This window comes from Anolis carolinensis, chromosome 2 (genome assembly GCF_035594765.1).
Source record: "Anolis carolinensis isolate JA03-04 chromosome 2, rAnoCar3.1.pri, whole genome shotgun sequence".
Lineage (NCBI taxonomy): Eukaryota > Metazoa > Chordata > Lepidosauria > Squamata > Dactyloidae > Anolis > Anolis carolinensis.
This window is the reverse complement of record NC_085842.1, coordinates 186,616,298-186,632,663: the sequence shown is the minus strand read 5'-3', so window position 1 is coordinate 186,632,663 and position 16,366 is coordinate 186,616,298. Positions and strand designations below refer to the sequence as shown.

Below are 16,366 nucleotides of genomic sequence, written 5' to 3'. Positions count from 1 at the left end.
AACGCTACAGATTGAAGACAAAATTATGTTGGTTAACAGTTGTCTATTTTCTTAATATTCATGCTGGGGCAGAGGGAGGTTCAGCAAGCATACTTTTGATACTGATGCATACTGATTTCATCCCCAAAATCTTCTCTTTGTTTCTCTCATGCACCTCATGGTTCTTCTAGGCGTAGTGCCTAAGGAGGAGTCAGGGCAGCAAAGAATTCAGGTGCCAAAGACTCCTTTGTGCTCACTGATTCTCCCCTGCATTTTGCCTCTTGATCCTTTAATTCTACATAGGAAAAATGCAAGGGAAATGTGCAAGTTGCAACCCTGGTTCAAATACCTACTCAGCCATGAAAACCCATTGGGTAGCCTTGGGCAAGTCACACTCCCTCAGGCTCCTTCCACACAGCTGAATAAAATCCCACATTATCTGCTTTGAATTGGAATATATAACAGTATGGACTCAGATAACCCAGTTCAAAGCAGATACTGAGGGATTTTCTGCCTTGATATTCTGGGTTATATGGCTGTGTGGAAGGGCCCTCAGCCTCAGAAGACGACAAATGAAAACCCCTTCTGAACAAATATTGATGAGAAAATCCATGCCATAGGTTGCTGTGAGTCTTTTGGGCTGTATGGCCATGTTCCAGAAGGTTTCTCTCCTGATGTTTCACCTACATCTGTGGCAGACATCCTCAGAAGTTGTGAAGTTTGTTGGAAACTAAGCAAGGGAGGTTTATATATCTGTGCAAGATCCAGGGTGGGAGAAAGAACTCTTGTCTGTTAGAGGCAGGTATGGATGTTGTAATTAATCACCTTCATTAGCATTTGATGGTCCTGTGACCTCAAGGCCTGGCTTCTTCCTGTCTGGGAGAATCCTTTGTTTGGAGGTGCTAGCTGTCCCTGATTGTTTCATGTCTGGAATGCCTCTGTTTTCTGAGTGTTGTTCTTTATTTACTGTTCTGATTTTAGAGTTTTTTAAATACTGGTAGCCAGATTTTGTTCATTTTCATGGTTTCCTCTTTTCTGTTGAAATTGTCCACATGTGTCTTGTGGATTTCAATGACTTCTCTGTGTAGTCTGACGTGGTAGTTGTTGGAGTGGTCCAGCATTTCCGTGTTCTCAAATAGTATGCTGTGTTCAGGTTGGTTCATCAAGTGCTCTGCTATGGCTGACTTCTCTGATTGGATTCGTCTGCAGTGCCTTTCATTGATTCCTTGATTCGTGTTTGGGCAATGCTGCGTTTGGTGGTCCCTATGTAGACTTGTCCACAGCTGCATGGTATATGGTAGACTCCTGCAGAGGTGAGAGGATCCCTCTTGTCCTTCGTTGAACATAGCATTTGTTGGATTTTCTTAGTGGGTCTGTAGGTGGTTTGTAGGTTGTGTTTCTTCATCAGCTTCCCCTATGCAGTCAGTGGTTCCTTTGATGTATGATAAGAACACATTTCCTCTGGGTGGATTTTTGTCTTTTCTCTCGTGGCTTGCTCTTGGTCTTACATTTCTTCTGCTGTCTGTGGTGGAATATCCATTGGCCTGTAAAGCCTAGTTTAGGTGGTTTAGTTCACTTTATAGGAGGTGGGGTTTGCAGATTCCTTTTGCATGGTCTGCCAGGGCTTCTTTTTTTACTTGGGTGATGGTTGGAATTTTTATGTAGATATCACAGACAGGAAGAAGACAGGCCTTGAGGCCACAGGGCCATCAAATGCTAATCAAGGTGATTAATTACAACATCCACACCTGCCTCCAACAGACATTAGTTCTTTCTCCCACCCTGGACATTCCACAGATATATAAACCCCACTTGCCTAGTTTCCAACATACCTCATAACCTCTAAGGATGCCTGCCATAGATGTGGGCGAAATGTTAAGTGAGAAAACTTCTGGAACATGGCCATACAGCCCGAAAGACTCACAGCAACCCAGTGATTCCAGCCACGAAAGCCTTCGACAATACATTAAATCCATACTATAAATCAGAAACAACTTCAGGATATACAACAAGGAAAAACTAATTCCACAGGTCTTTTTTATTATTAAAATGTAAGCAAAGCACTCCATTTTTAAAGGAACTTGTTTTTCTCTCTCTTTATAAGTACAAAATTTAGATTTTAGGCCTGGTAAAAAGGTAAATACAGGTAGTCGATGCAGAAAACAACTGATTTACATTTGCTGCCTATCAGCAAATCAAATGTACAGCTAGCTGCATGGTCAGAAAATAGTATGAATTTGCCTGAAGTGAATTAGACTATAGAATACTTCCTCAACACCCACTACAAACAACATTCCTAGGTGGAGAAAAACATGCTAAATGACAGGGCTGTACAGCAGGCCAATCAAAAACATACAGACATAACAAACACACCAAGTTTTACTACACATGGTAGTTGGTGAGGGGAAGTCATAGGGAGGAGGGAGCAAGCTTGTTTTCTGCTGCCCTGCAGACTAGGACACGGAACAATGGCTTCAAACTACAGGAAAGGAGATTCCACCTGAACATCAGGAAGAACTTCCTCACTGTGAGGGCTGTTCGGCAGTGGAACTCTCTCCCCCAGACTGTGGTGGAGGCTCCTTCTTTGGAAGCTTTTAAGCAGAGGCTGGATGGCCATCTGTCGGGGGTGCTTTGAATGCGATTTCCTGCTTCTTAGCGGGGGGTTGGACTAGATGGCCCATGAGGTCTCTTCCAACTCTACTATTCTATGATTCTATGGTGTATTTGAAAAAAAAGCTATGGTTGTATTTAGTCTCCCAGGAGACATAGACACTTCTGTCTTGGTAGCACTGGCAACATACACAGTTTGCATGGTTTTTCCTATAGGCAAATGCTATTAGTGCAAGTAATTAACTAAATCGGAATCAGATTGTGGGTTGAAAACAAAACAAACAGCCTCAAACCACATCTACAGATCTCAACAACAGTTCAAGAACCCAATATAAAACTGCACTGTGGATATACATTTATAACTAAGGATATTCATACATGATATTAACTTAATTTGGGGAGAATTCTACATATCTCCTAATAGCCCTCATGATGGGACCAGAATGCAGGATAATAAACCCAATGAGCAAGTGCATATTAAGTGCTGCATAAATGAGAGGAAGGAGTTCAATTTCAGGGCCAACAGTATTTCCCTAATGTTATTGTGCACCCTCAAGTTGTTTCCAATTTGGGTGCCCCTGAGGCAAATCTATCATGAGGCTAGCTGACCTTAAGGCAACTCTATCACTGGCCTGGTGTGACATCCTCAAAGTCACCCAGGGGGGGTTTCCTTGGCTGAGGGATTTGAACCCTGGCCTCCATTACCGTAATCCAACACTCAAACCACTACTCCACGCTGGCTTTTCATTTCCTTGCAAGGTTAGATGCCATAAATAGCCTGCCCTACTCCAGAAACTCAGGCAAGTGTTAATCTCTCCTCTAACTAGATTAGACACATCAGTTTTGCCAAAGGGGTGACAAAGACACCTTTAGGATCCTGTATCTTCCATGAGCAAAGACTGAGAATGATGCAAAAGAAAGGGCTGATCTTTATAGGAACTGAGAAAGTACTTAGGGTATTTAAAATATGGAGTGGGGGGTGAGAAAAATCCAAGCAATTACTTCCACACCCTTCACCCCCTGCAAAAAGAGCTAAATTACCATCCAAGCAACAGGGGAGTGAATTGAACAGCAACCCTCTTGAATAGGCTTTATTGACCAGAAGAAATAAATTGATTTTCTACATGGTATCATGCCACAAAAAAGGTTTGGAGATGTTATTTACTCTATTTCCACTATCTAAGCTGACTCAGAGAGTCTTGGGAGGTATCATTCAAAAAAGTAATTTTTCAAACTTGGATCTAAATTCATTAAGTATAAATTTTGTGTAAACTAATTTTCTTTATGTTGTGAAATGATGTTTTAAATATAGTATAAAGATCCTATGATTACTGTTATTATTATTATCATCATGATCATAATCATCATCCTACCTTCTCTGTCTAACATTTCCAAATCTTTTGCTTGAGCTCATGTTTTGACAGAAAAGTATTACCTGACTGCCTAACACGAAAGTCTTCTGCATGTAGTATGAAAACAGTGACTGGTATATTCCTCTTACATTCAAAACCAGATCCAGCTGCATTGTTATTATTACATTTTTTTGTCCTCTAGTCTGAAACCTTTATCCTGGTTTGCTTTATTCTACTCAGGCACAAATTAATTCTTAAACTCACCAAACATTTTCACTTTAAGTATCACAAGACAAGTAAAAGGATACGGTCTTGAACCAAAGTATCCCCAAAGGTTTCTTGAGGATCCTAAGAAGAGTAATCCTGAATAGACGATCTAATCCAGCATTTGATTATATAGTAGCCAACTAGTTTGGGACACACAGCAGTCAACCTATAAGGAGCCCACCAGGCGGAAATGAATGAATGAATGCAGGTAAAACAAGAAAAGGAGAGGATCCAACAGAACCTATGGGTGAAACTAACAACATATCAGTACTTTGAGGTTATAGCTTCATCCTGTAAAAACTTGTCCAATCCCTCTCTAACATCATCCAAGCATGCAGTAGTGAATTACATAGTTTGATTAAATACTGTGGAAGGAACACTTCTTTTTTCTGCCTTAAGCTCCCCAGTTTTGCTTCACTGGATGAGCCTGGCTTCCAATATCTTAAGACATAAATGCTTTTCCATATCCACTTTCATCAAAACGTTAATAACTTTACTTTATTATGTTACTACTGGGATGCTCCAGGCTATATTTCAAAGCAAAGAACTGATACAACCACCTCTGAACATACATGGCCTTCAAAAGCCCTATGAAATTCATGGGGTTGACTTAAATCAGGGGTCCCCAAAGACCTGTGGGCCGAATGCAACCCTCCAAGGTAAGTTACTCACCCCCGGCCTAAACTTTAAACTTAGGGTCACCCGAAGTCTGAAACAACTTGAAGGCATACAACAACAACAATCCTAATTTAACTTGGCTGTGTCATCAGCCAAAAGCAGGCCCACATTTCCCATTGAAATACTGGTCAGTTTATGTTGATTAAAATGGTTATTTATCTTAAATGTCGTATTGTATCTTATTTGCACTACAAATAAGATATGTGCATAGAAATTTGTTCATGCTTTTTTCAAACTATAGTCGTCCCCCCTGCAACAGTCTGAGGAACCGTGAACCAGCCCACCGCTAAAAAAGTTTGAGGACCCCCGGCCTTAAGTTTACAGGCAACTTGAAGGCACATTTAACATGTCTCCTCACTCACCTTCTCCCCCTGCTTAAGAACCACAACATTGTATTCTGTGCCCACAGGGGGCTACTCCAGCCCACTGTAGCTATCCTTTTCTGAACCCCTTCCAGCTGTACAATAGTCTTTTTGAGATGCAGTGACCTGAACTGTACACATAATTCCAAGTGTGGGTGCAGCATAGTTTTGCTTAATTTCAGTTCCACTACTAATGATTCCTGGACACTGAATTTATTTTCACTCCAACCATGGATCAGGTCACTGTTCCCCGCCGCTCCCCAGGCTATCCACTACAACCCCAAGACTTCTTTCCTGAGTCAGTCTCTGCCACCTCGACCTCATAAGCATGAAGTTAGAGCTTTTTTGGTCCTAAAGACGCATGCAAGCACACACACACACACACACACACAAAACCTATCACATTTATGTATACTAAATCATATTTCGAGGACATTCTTTCGAAGTGCTCTACAATCCTTTTTCATTTGTTTGTCTTAACCATCCTCAGGACTGTGGTGTCATCAACAATCATAAGCAATTCAGTGCTCACCTCTAACTTCAAAAGATTAATGAGTTAAGAAGCAGCAAAACCAATACAGATCTGGGTAGGAAGGAAGCAACAGGCTGTTTACATCTCCCCAGATGTAAGAATCCACCAATTCTTTCCACAATTTGCTTCTTAAAGTACTACATTTTATTGAATCTAAGATGCTATTGATGTCATTTATATATATAAAAAAACACAATTTCAGACACAATTTTTCAAGATGTTTATATGGGGAAAAGGTGTGTCTTAGAATCGATGAAATACAGTATAGTATTTACAAATCTATAAGAGGCACATTCTTCTTTCCCGATGATAGCTAAGCTTGCTCATGAGTTTTTGTTGAAGAACTCTTATAACAATGTCTTTTGAAAATTCAAGTAAGCAATGTTTACTCGGCAATCCCAACCAAATGTTTATTGGCGCTCCCCTGGCACCAAGAGAATTGGCCTGCAAATGTATAATCAAACCAAACTGACTATAGACATCTCACCGACAACAGCAAAACAGCACACAGCTCCAGGCCTCCTCGGCGTACACAATGTTGCTGAAGAAACTGGGGCACGAAACTCAAAAATCACAACACAACTTTCCAGTGGTGGTGCGGGAGCAGGGCCAAAACTCCCGAAGTTTGTCCACAATTCAAAGGGGGTGCGTAGCTCACAAATCACTGACATCAAGACTTGCAAAACATAATCATTCTATTTTCCCCTCTGTTTCTCCCTTCCCCGCTCCTATGATAAAAGGGACAAAGTGTTTCTGGGGCTGGCCTAAAAGATAAGTGTCCTCATTAATCGTATGGAGGTCTTGTGATGGGTGTAACTCCAGCTTTCAAGATTGAAAAAATGTGAAAACAACTCTGCTTCCTTTCACATGGGCTGGCTCTGCTTGGCGAAAAGAAAATTACATCTGTGCTAATACACATATTCCCTTTATTAGCATAAAGCATATCCCATATAGTGAGGTGGGAGGACCATGAATGGGCAGTGGTGCCCTTTCTAAAAGAAAAAAGACAAACCTTCACATAGGGGGGCAGAGAATGGTAGAGAACACAGCAAGCCAAGGACAGAAATGCATTCAGGAGAAGCTACACTGCAGAATGGATACAGTTTGGCACCACTTGAACTGCCATGGCTCCATGCTATGGAGTCCTGGGAGTTGTACTTTGGTAAGGCACCAGTTTGGTACAGAAGGAGAAAGTCCTGCTAAAACTACAGCTTCCATGATTCCATAGAACGCAGCAATGGCCTTTCAAGTGGCACTAGGCTGGTTCGAGGCTACAGAACCCTGGGAGTTGTAGTTCAACCAGGTCTTCAGCCTTCTTTGACAAAGAGTGCTGGTTCCTCACCGAAGGACACCTCCCTTGATTCTATAGCATAGAACCATGGCAGGTCAATGTGGTGTGAAAGCGCATTAATTCTGCAGTGGAGATGCAGAAAGAAGGAGGGAGGGAAAGAAGGAAAGGAAGGGAGAAAGGAAGGCAAGAGGGAAGGAAAGGGAAGGAAGGAGAAGGAAGTAAAGAAGAAAGGAAAGAAAGGGAAGGAAGAAGAAGGACAGAGGGAAGGAAGAGGAAGGAAAAAGGAAATAAGGAACGAAGAAAGGAAGGAGGGAGGGAAGAAATGAAGAAGGAAAGGAGGAAGAACAGGATGGAAGGAAAAGAAAGCAAGGAAGAAGGAAATGAAGGAGGGAAGGAAGGAAGGAGGGAAGAAAGGAAGGAAAAGGAGGGAGGGAGGAAAAAAGGAAGAAGGAAAGAGGGAAGGAAGGAGAAGGAACTAAAGAAGGGAGGGAGGGAGAAAGAAAGGAAGGAAGGAAGGAAGGAGAAAATGAAGAAGAAAAGAAAGGGAAGAGAGAAGGAAGAAAGGAGAAGGAAGTAAAGGAAGAAGGAAGAGAGGAAGGGAGGGAGGGAAGGAGGAAGAAAAGGATGGAAGGAAAAGAAAGGGAGGAAGAAGGAAAGGAAGGAAGGAGGGAAGAAAGGAAGAGGGAGGGAGGGAGGAAGAAAGGAAGAACGAAAGAGGGAAGGAAGTAGGAAGTAAAGAAAGAAGGAAGGAAGTAAAAGAAAAAAGGGGAGGGGAAGGGAAGGAGAGGAAAGAGGAAGGGAGAAAGAGGAGGGCGAGCCAAGGACCGGGGAGGAAGGAAGAGGAGGATTTGGGGGCGGAGTGGGGAAGCGAACTGGAACAAACCCGTGGCTGAGGAAAGCCAAAGCTTTAAGCCAAGAGCAGGGCGCCTGGAGACGGATTGCTGAAGAAGCCCAACCTCGGCGAGGGAGGCGAGGCAAAGTGGCTGGAAGGAAGCCGAGGGAAGATGGCCAAAGTCTGGGAGAGGAGGGGGAAGCGGGGCGAGGAGAGCCCCCACACGGAGGGGAAGGGAGGCCGCCCAACGGGATCCCCTTCCCGGCTTACCCACAGCTCCGTGCCCCAGTCCATGCTGGCGACAGCCGCGTCCTCCCGAAGCCCCAGCCGCTTCCACCGCCCTCCCGAGAAGGAGTCCGACTCCTCCGGCCCCGCCAGCTCCGCCGCCTGCCCCGGACACGCCCCGAGCGGCGGCCTTAAAGGCGCAGGCGGGCGGGCGGCGGCCCCGAGCCCGGGCTCCCTTGCCTGGCGAAGGGGAGGCCCTCTCTTCCTCGCCCCTCCCTTCCCTTTCCCAAGAGTAGAGCCATGCCCACGGAGAGGCCTCCCAGGATCCGCAGGCGGAGGGCTTCCTTTCCAAGGCGCAACTTCCAAACTCTCCCCGCTGCACCCGGAAGCCCTCTCTCTTCCTTTCGAAGCTCAGGATCACCACTTGGGCTCCTTGGAAACCAACAGGCTTTTTTTGGGAAGCCTGGCGCCTTGGGCTTGGGGAACTGTTCACTCATGCTTCGCAGGCTTGCCACCACGACTGCCCCATCGACACTGACCACTTAAGACATTTCACATTGGCGACAAACCCCCACAGATAGGCAAACCCTGCACGCGCATCAGTGCTCTGTGGTTTGTTAGTGTCATCATCACCATCCTGGTTCCAGGGTTTCCTGTGTCATAATCTGGGCCCCATCATTTTCTCTGACCCTTCAATGCAGTGTCTTTTGGGGAAAGTTTGGTCTTTCAGAAAAGAGTCCATTTGAGTAGAATCTTCTCATATGATATGGTATACAACCAAATGCAATATGCAAAGCAATGTCTTCAATTGTTAGACTGAACCTATTGTCTCTGATCTGTTAGGAAAGCATAGAATATTATTTATTTAAAACATTTATATTCCTCCCTTCTCATCCCAAAGGGGACTCAGGGCAGAGCATTCCATGCCGGGACATAAAATAAACCATAAACACTAAAATCAGTTATCTTCACATTTATTTATTTATTTTGTGTCAAAAGCATAGCATAATAAATAAGTTTAAAAGCGAAAAAATAAAGGAATCACAAACAGCTAAATAGTTTTAGACCAAAAGTGGGCAACAGCAATTGCAATGTCTGTAGCTTTAAACAACTCCTCCGTGCATGAGGCAGGGCATTGGCAAGCAGACAATGAGGAGTTGTTTGTTCTGCTCCACAGTCACACAAGGTGGAGGATTCCTCCAGGTAGTGCCACCTCAAGTGGTAGTGCCACTTTTGATCTGCCCACTCCACTTCTGAGTCTGTTCAGGGACTAACAAGTTGCCCATTCTTGGTTTGCCCCTGGAGGAAGACCCTCATGGGGTGCCATCCAGTTAGAATTGCCTGGTTTAGCTGCCCAGAGGGACACCCTTGCTGTTGCTGGGGGAACATCAAGAATGTTCATTTTCACATTAAAACCATTATTTCAAACCATCACAAGTCAGCCGTGACATTTCCTATTGCTGCCATTATTGCACTGCCCCAAAGGCTTGGTCCCACAGCCAGGTCTTTACCATCTTTCTGAAGAACAGGAGGGAGGGGGCTGATCTAATCTTGCCAGGAAGGGAGTTCCATAGCCGGGGGTCAATCACTGAGAAGGCCCTGTCTCTCATCCCTGCTAATAGCGCCTGTGACGGTGACGGGACCAAGAGCAGGGCCTCCCCGGAAGATCTTAATCTCTGCAGTGGTTCGTAGAGGGAGATGCGCTCGGACAGGTAAACTGGGCCAGGGCTATTTAGGGCTTTATAGGCCAAAGCCAGCACTTTGAATTGTGCTTGGTAGCTAACTGGCAGCCAATGGAACTGACACAACATGGGCGTTGTGTGATCCTTGTACGTCACCCCAGTTATTAACCTGACTGCCTCTCATTGGACTATTTGAAGCTTCCGAACAGTCTTCAAAAGCAACCGTACATAGAGCGCATTGCAGTAGTCTATCCTAGATGTAATGAGACCAAGTGGCCAAGTCTGACTTCCCAAGGTATGGGCGCAACTGGCCACCGCCAAAACCTGAGGTTCCAGGCTCAGTGATCAGTCCAAGAGGACTCCCAAGCTGCAAACCTCGGCCTTCAAGGGGAGTATGACCCCATCCAGCACAGGTTGTAACCCTATACCCTGTTTGGCCTTGTGACTGACCAGGAGGACCTCTGTCTTGTCTGGATTCAACTTCAATTTTTTCGACCTCATCCAGACCGTCACAGTGGCCAGGCACCGGTTCACAACCTGGACAGCCTCCTTAGCATCTGGCGAAAAGGAGAAGTAGAGTTGGACATCATCTGCGTACAGATGACATTGAAATCCCAAACTCCGGGTCATCTCACCCAGTGGCTTCATGTAGATGTTAAACAACATGGGCAACAATACTGAACCTTGCAGGACACCACAGAACAATGGTTGTGGAGCCGAGCAGGTGTCCCCCAACAACACCTGGGTACAGTCCTCCAGGAAGGACTGGAGCCACTACAAAACAGTACCTCCAAGACCCATCCTCGCGAGGCGACCTAGAAGGATACCGTGGTCTATGGTATCGAAAGCCGCCGAGAGGTCCAGGAGACCAGGTCCAGGAGAATATGCCAGTAAATAAAAAAAACAGAGTTTCAGAAGTGTATTTCAGTGGTTTGCTGTGAGTTTTCCAGGCTGTGTGGCCATGTTCCAGAAGCAGTCTCTCTTGACGTTTTGCCCACATCTATGGCAAGCATCCTCAGAGGTTGTGAGGTCTGTTGAAAACTAGGCAAGTGGGGTTTATATATCTGTGGAAGGTCCAGGGTGGGAGAAAGAACTCTTGTCTGAGACAAGTGTGTATGTTGCAATCAATCACCTTGATTAGCATTGAATAACCTTGCAGCTTCAAAGCTTCGCTGCTTCCTGCCTGGGACAATCCTTTGTTGGGGGGTGTTGTTGGGAGGATCCTCTCACCTCTGCAGAAGCCTACCATATACCAAGCAGCTCTGTACAAGTCTCCATAGGGACCACCAAATGTAGCATTGCTTAAACACGAATCAAGAAACCCGAAAGGCACTGCAGACGAATCCAACCAGAGAAGTCAACCATAACAGAGCACTTAATGAACCAACCTAGAGACAGCATATTATTTGAGAACACAGAAATGCTGAACCACTCTGACAACCACCATGCCAGATTACACAGAGAAGCCACTGAAATCCACAAGCATGTTGGACAACCATGTAAATGAACAAAATCTGACTCCAGTATTAAGAAAACCCTCTAAAATCAGGATAGTAAATAAAGAGCAACACTCAGGAAATGGGAATTCCAGACATGAAACAATCAGGGTCAACTAACGCCTCCCAACAAAGGATTCATTCAGGCAGGAATCAGCCAGGCTTAGAATCTGTAAGGCCATTAAATGCTAATCAAGCTAGCCATTTGCAACATTCATACTTGCCTCCAACAAAGACTTTTTCCTCCCAACCTAGATTTTCCATATAAATAAACCCTACTGGCCTAATTTCCAACAAACTTGTCAACCTCTGAGGATGCCTGCCATAGATGTGGGTTAAACGTCAGGAGAAAATGCTTCTGGAACATGGCCATACAGCCCAGAAAACTCACAACGACCCAGTGATTCTGGCCATGAAAGCCTTCAACAACACAGTGTTTTTCAGTGACCAAAAATATATATCTACTCTCCCATAAAACAGCTAGTTTTATATCATGCACTCAAGAGACAAAAATGAAGTTGTCTATGGTAAAATAATATATCTGGTTTACTCACAACCTTCATGTGTCACAGGTACATAGCTTTTCAGTTCAGTTACAGGTATGTTTGAAATAATCTCTGTGCAGATGGCACAGGACATCTTTCTTACAAACATCAAGAAAGTATGTGTTGGTCTGCGCATTTTCAAAGTCTAAGAAGAAAACTAAAATGGAGTCTGAGGTCTGAGCAGTCTCAGATCAGATCATGTGGTCTGCAGACTGCAGCCCCTCCTACAGCTTCTCAGAAAACATAGAGCAAAAGAAGCTGCATATCAGAGCATACATACAAAACAGTAAGCAAACAGAATCATAGATTAACAAATTACTAAAGGAGACTTGAAGAAGGTTGTAATTTCCAACAGTTTCAAACCCATATTGAAGCAAGTGGCTTTGTGATCGAGGTGACCACCCTCCCCCCCAGGACTTTGTAAAAGATAGTTCAAAAATCAAGACTTTATGTTCTATATTCCATATATTTATAGTAGAAGGTGATTGAGACTTTTTACTGGAGTTTACTGTGGATTATCCCTGCACTCTGAGGCAAGAGATAACAACTTCATGAATTGTAAAATCATGCTGCTAAAACTCCACTTTTATGAATTTCCATGCTGGGTTCTCCAGATGTTATGAACTTCGTTCTTATCAAATATTTTCAATTGTTTATATCATTCATGATTCCCCTTTATGCAATGTAACTCACTTTTATGGATTCTCCCTTATTTCCATGAAAGCTATCTATCTGCCTATATGTATTTGTACTCTTTGGGATCCCCGGAAAATATGTATTTCTCCCAGCATGGTTTAATATTCCAACTTTATTTTATTTTTCATTTTATTTCATATAATTGTCAAGTCATGAAATCAAATAGGAAATATTTTGAACTCAACCTGAACCCCAGAACTTATCCCATTTCCTATGACCCAGGCTTCCTTTCCCAAAAACAAAAGGATAATCTGCCACCGCAAAACCGAATCAAATTCAAATTGCATGGACAATATAGGGCTTGAGTCGCCGAATTCGGAGTTTGCTGACCTAAAGGTGATTCGCCCCAAGGCAAACATTGTCATATCTCACCCAAAGGAAAAACCAGGACACCTCAGGAAGGCGCCCTGCAGAGCCTGTCAATATGGCTCATCACCACCCATCTTTGCTTCCATCTCTGACACCCCAAGGCATATCTAAAATCTGTATACGTGACAGAAACCCGGACACCCTTGATTGCTGCCATTCTAGCCTATCAACGATCAGATGGGCGGGGGAGCAGGGCGGGAAATTCAAAGGGCTGTCAGACTGAAATTTTGTATAAATATGGCTTTATTTTGATTGTATGGTACCCTAGTAGACCGAATGATCGCTACTAGAGTCCTCTTCAGCTGAATTGCTCAATAAAGACTCCTTGGCGGATTTTCCTTCAACTTTGGCGGACCTTCTTCATTTCGGCTTCAGGTTGTATTGCGGCTCGTAATTCTCCTTTTGGCTTCGCCAAGGTCCGTTCTCTCAGGACCGGATCGGGTCTCTCCTTAAGGGCCCGATCCCCTAAAACGCGGTCGACAACAGCTTTGCTGCTGGACTAGCCATGTTGTCCGAATGGCTGATCACTATCTCCCAAAGTAGTTACTCTACTTCCAACTGAAGAACAGAAAACAAATGGTTAGTAGACAGGAAAAGAAATTTAAAGATGGGCTTAAAGCCAACCTTAAAAACTGTGGCATAGACACTGAGAACTGGGAAGCCCTGGTCAGCTGCGACCAACAGTGCTGTAGAATTCAAATAGGCACAAATGGAAGGCGAAAGGGAGAACGCTTCAAGAGGAAGGTGTGTCAAGCCAACGCTAACTGGAACTGCCTTCCATCAGGAAACCAATGCCCTCACTGTGAAAGAACATGCACATCAAGAATAGATCTTCACAGTCACCTAATGTAAAATAAAAAGACAGAGCAATTCCTTCTGAACTGATAGAAGGCTACAGCTGATCAATTTAATGGAACCAAAAAAGAGCAGAGTTGCAGCATGCTCAGAGAACAGACTGGGTTTCCTGCGTCCAGAAGGGGGGAACTGAGAGAAGCTAGATTTATGGATGCCTCAGCTCCTAAACCCCTCAGGGAGATAGGATGGGGTACAAATAAAGTATTATTATTAAACCATCACTGACATTCTCAAATCTGAAAGGGTTTTATTTCAATGCAAAAGACTCTTAGGTTAGGCACTGGACTGGGCTCTTCTCAGTGTCCCAAAGAACACGAGTTCACATGATGTTGCCAACCCTGGTATCTTTCCATTCCAGTGCCCCATATGGCAGCACAGACTAGCTATTAGCTATGATGGTTGATCCCCCCACCCCCCATCCCGGTGCATGTATTGAAGCAAAGTCTTGAAACCCTTTGCTACTAAGTGAGGTTTGTCAGCAGAAGCCTTCCCTGCAACCCTCTGCATTAGAAACACGTCTTGATGCACCTTGAAAGCACCCATCTGTCCCTATAGGTCTTACTGGGGATCGGTGACACATTTGGGAGAGACAGTGGGGCAAAGTTTTGAGTGGTAGTCAAGGGGCCCATCTACACTGCCCATAATGCAGTTTGAAGGCAGCTTGACCGTGTTTAGATGACACGCATTAAGGGCTTTGAACCAGGGTAGGCAAAGGACATACTCCAAAAGAGAGGCTGTAATGTGTGCCTAAGCATAAAAACATCACATGGCGAAACCAACTAAGGGGAGGGCACCCCAGCAATTCAATTTGATTAACTGCCAATTCTATGAAAACATGGGAGCTGAGGTTTTACTGGGTCTTTAGCCTTCACTTCCAAAAAATGCTGGTTGCTTACCAAACTACAACTTCTAGGATTCCATAGCATTGTAATGGTAGTTTGAGTGGTGTCAAACTGCATTAATTCTACAGTGTAGATGTACCCTTTATCTCCAGTTGACAGTTCAGACTCATTAGCCTGTTATTGGATCTGTTTTGTTGACATGAATTGTAGTAACTGTCATTGCTCGTTTTTTTTAAAAAAAAAAAAAACCCTGCTCTAAATTGAATAAATCACAATTCTGTAATCCATTGGATCCCAACCTTTGGTCCTCCAGGTGTTTTGGACTTCAGCTCCCACAATTCCCAACAGCTGTTAAGATGCAGGATTGTTTTAAGTATTCCGGGCTGTATGGCCATGTTCCAGAAGTATTCCATCCTGACGTTTCGCCCACATCTATGTCAGGCATCCTCAGAGGTTGTGAGGCATGGAGAAACTAGGCAAGTAAGGTTAATATATATCTGTGGAAAGTCCAGGGTGTGAGAAGAGTTCTTTGTCAGTTGTAAGCCAGCGTGAATGTTGCAGTTAATCACCCTAATTAGCATTGGAGAAGTTCATCTCTTGCCTGGGGGGCATCCTTTGTTCAGAGTCATTAGCTGTCCCTGGAGCTTCTCTGTCCTCAGAGTGTTGCTTCCCATCTATTGTTCTGATTTTTGAGTTTTTTAATACTGGTAGCCAGATTTTGTTCATTTTCATGGTTTCCTCATTTCTGTTGAAGTGTCCACATGCTTGTGGATTTCAATGGCTTCTCTGTGTAGTCTGACATGATAGTTGTTGGAGTGGTCAAGCACTTCTGTGTTCTCAAATAATATACTGTGTCCAGGTTGGTTCATCAAGTGCTCTGCTATGGCTGATTTCTCTAGTTGAGTTACTCTGCAGTGCCTTTCATGTTCTTTGACTCGTGTTTGGGTGCTAAGTTTGGTGGTCCATATGTAGACTTGTCCTCAGCTGCATGGTATACGGTAGACTCCTGCAGAGGAGAGAGGATCCCTCTTGTCTTTTGCTGACCGTAGCATTTGTTGGATTTTCTTTGTGGGTCTGTAGATAGTTTGTAGGTTGTGCTTCTTCATCAGTTTGCCTATGCGGTCAGTGGTTCCCTTGATGTATGGTAAGAACACCTTTCCTCTGGGTGGATCTTTGTCTTGACTCTCATGGCTTGTTCTTGGCCTTGAAGCTCTTCTGATGTCTGGTGGAGTATCCATTGGCTTGTAGAGCCCAGTTTAGGTGTTTTAGTTCATCTTGGAGGAGGTGAGGTTCGCAGATTCTTTGTGCATGGTCTGCCAGGGCTTTGATTGTGCTTCTTTTTTTGACTTGGGTGATGGTTGGAGTTTTTATGAAGGTATCTATCTGTGTGTGTAGGTTTTCTGTAAACTGTGTGGCCCAATTGTTGATTGGGTTTGTGGATGACCGGAACATCTAGAAATTACAGTTTTCCTTCCTTTTCTTTTTCCATGGTGAATTGGATGTTTGGGTGGATGCTGTTGAGGTGGTCCAGGAACTTGCTGAGTTCCTCTTCCCCATGGCTCCAAATGGTGAAGGTGTCATCAACATATCTGAACCACACAGTTGGCTTTTTTGGCGCTGTTTCTGGGGCTTGTGTCATGGAACCCAGTTACAGGGCTTTGGTAATTCAGCCCTGTAACTGGGAGTCATAACATAAACAATCCCAGAGGCACCTGGCAGAAGAAGATAGAATACGCCTGGGAACTTGGGACCG

The 16,366-nt window shown here is 44.2% G+C and overlaps 1 protein-coding gene across 8 annotated transcripts in view; it reads right to left on the bottom strand.

The window, feature by feature from the left end:
• The window catches only part of trip10 (thyroid hormone receptor interactor 10), a 274,634-nt gene that overhangs the window by 181,802 nt on the left and 76,466 nt on the right, over positions 1-16,366 (bottom strand). The window contains exon 1 of one of the 8 annotated variants that reach the window (XM_062974107.1): positions 8,174-8,536. The exons of the other annotated variants lie outside the window; for them this stretch is intronic. Within the exon in view, the coding sequence (XP_062830177.1) occupies positions 8,174-8,197 (24 nt within the window). The 5' untranslated portion in view covers positions 8,198-8,536. Of the gene's footprint in view, positions 1-8,173; positions 8,537-16,366 lie in introns of those variants that run through there. 8 annotated transcript variants of the gene reach the window in all.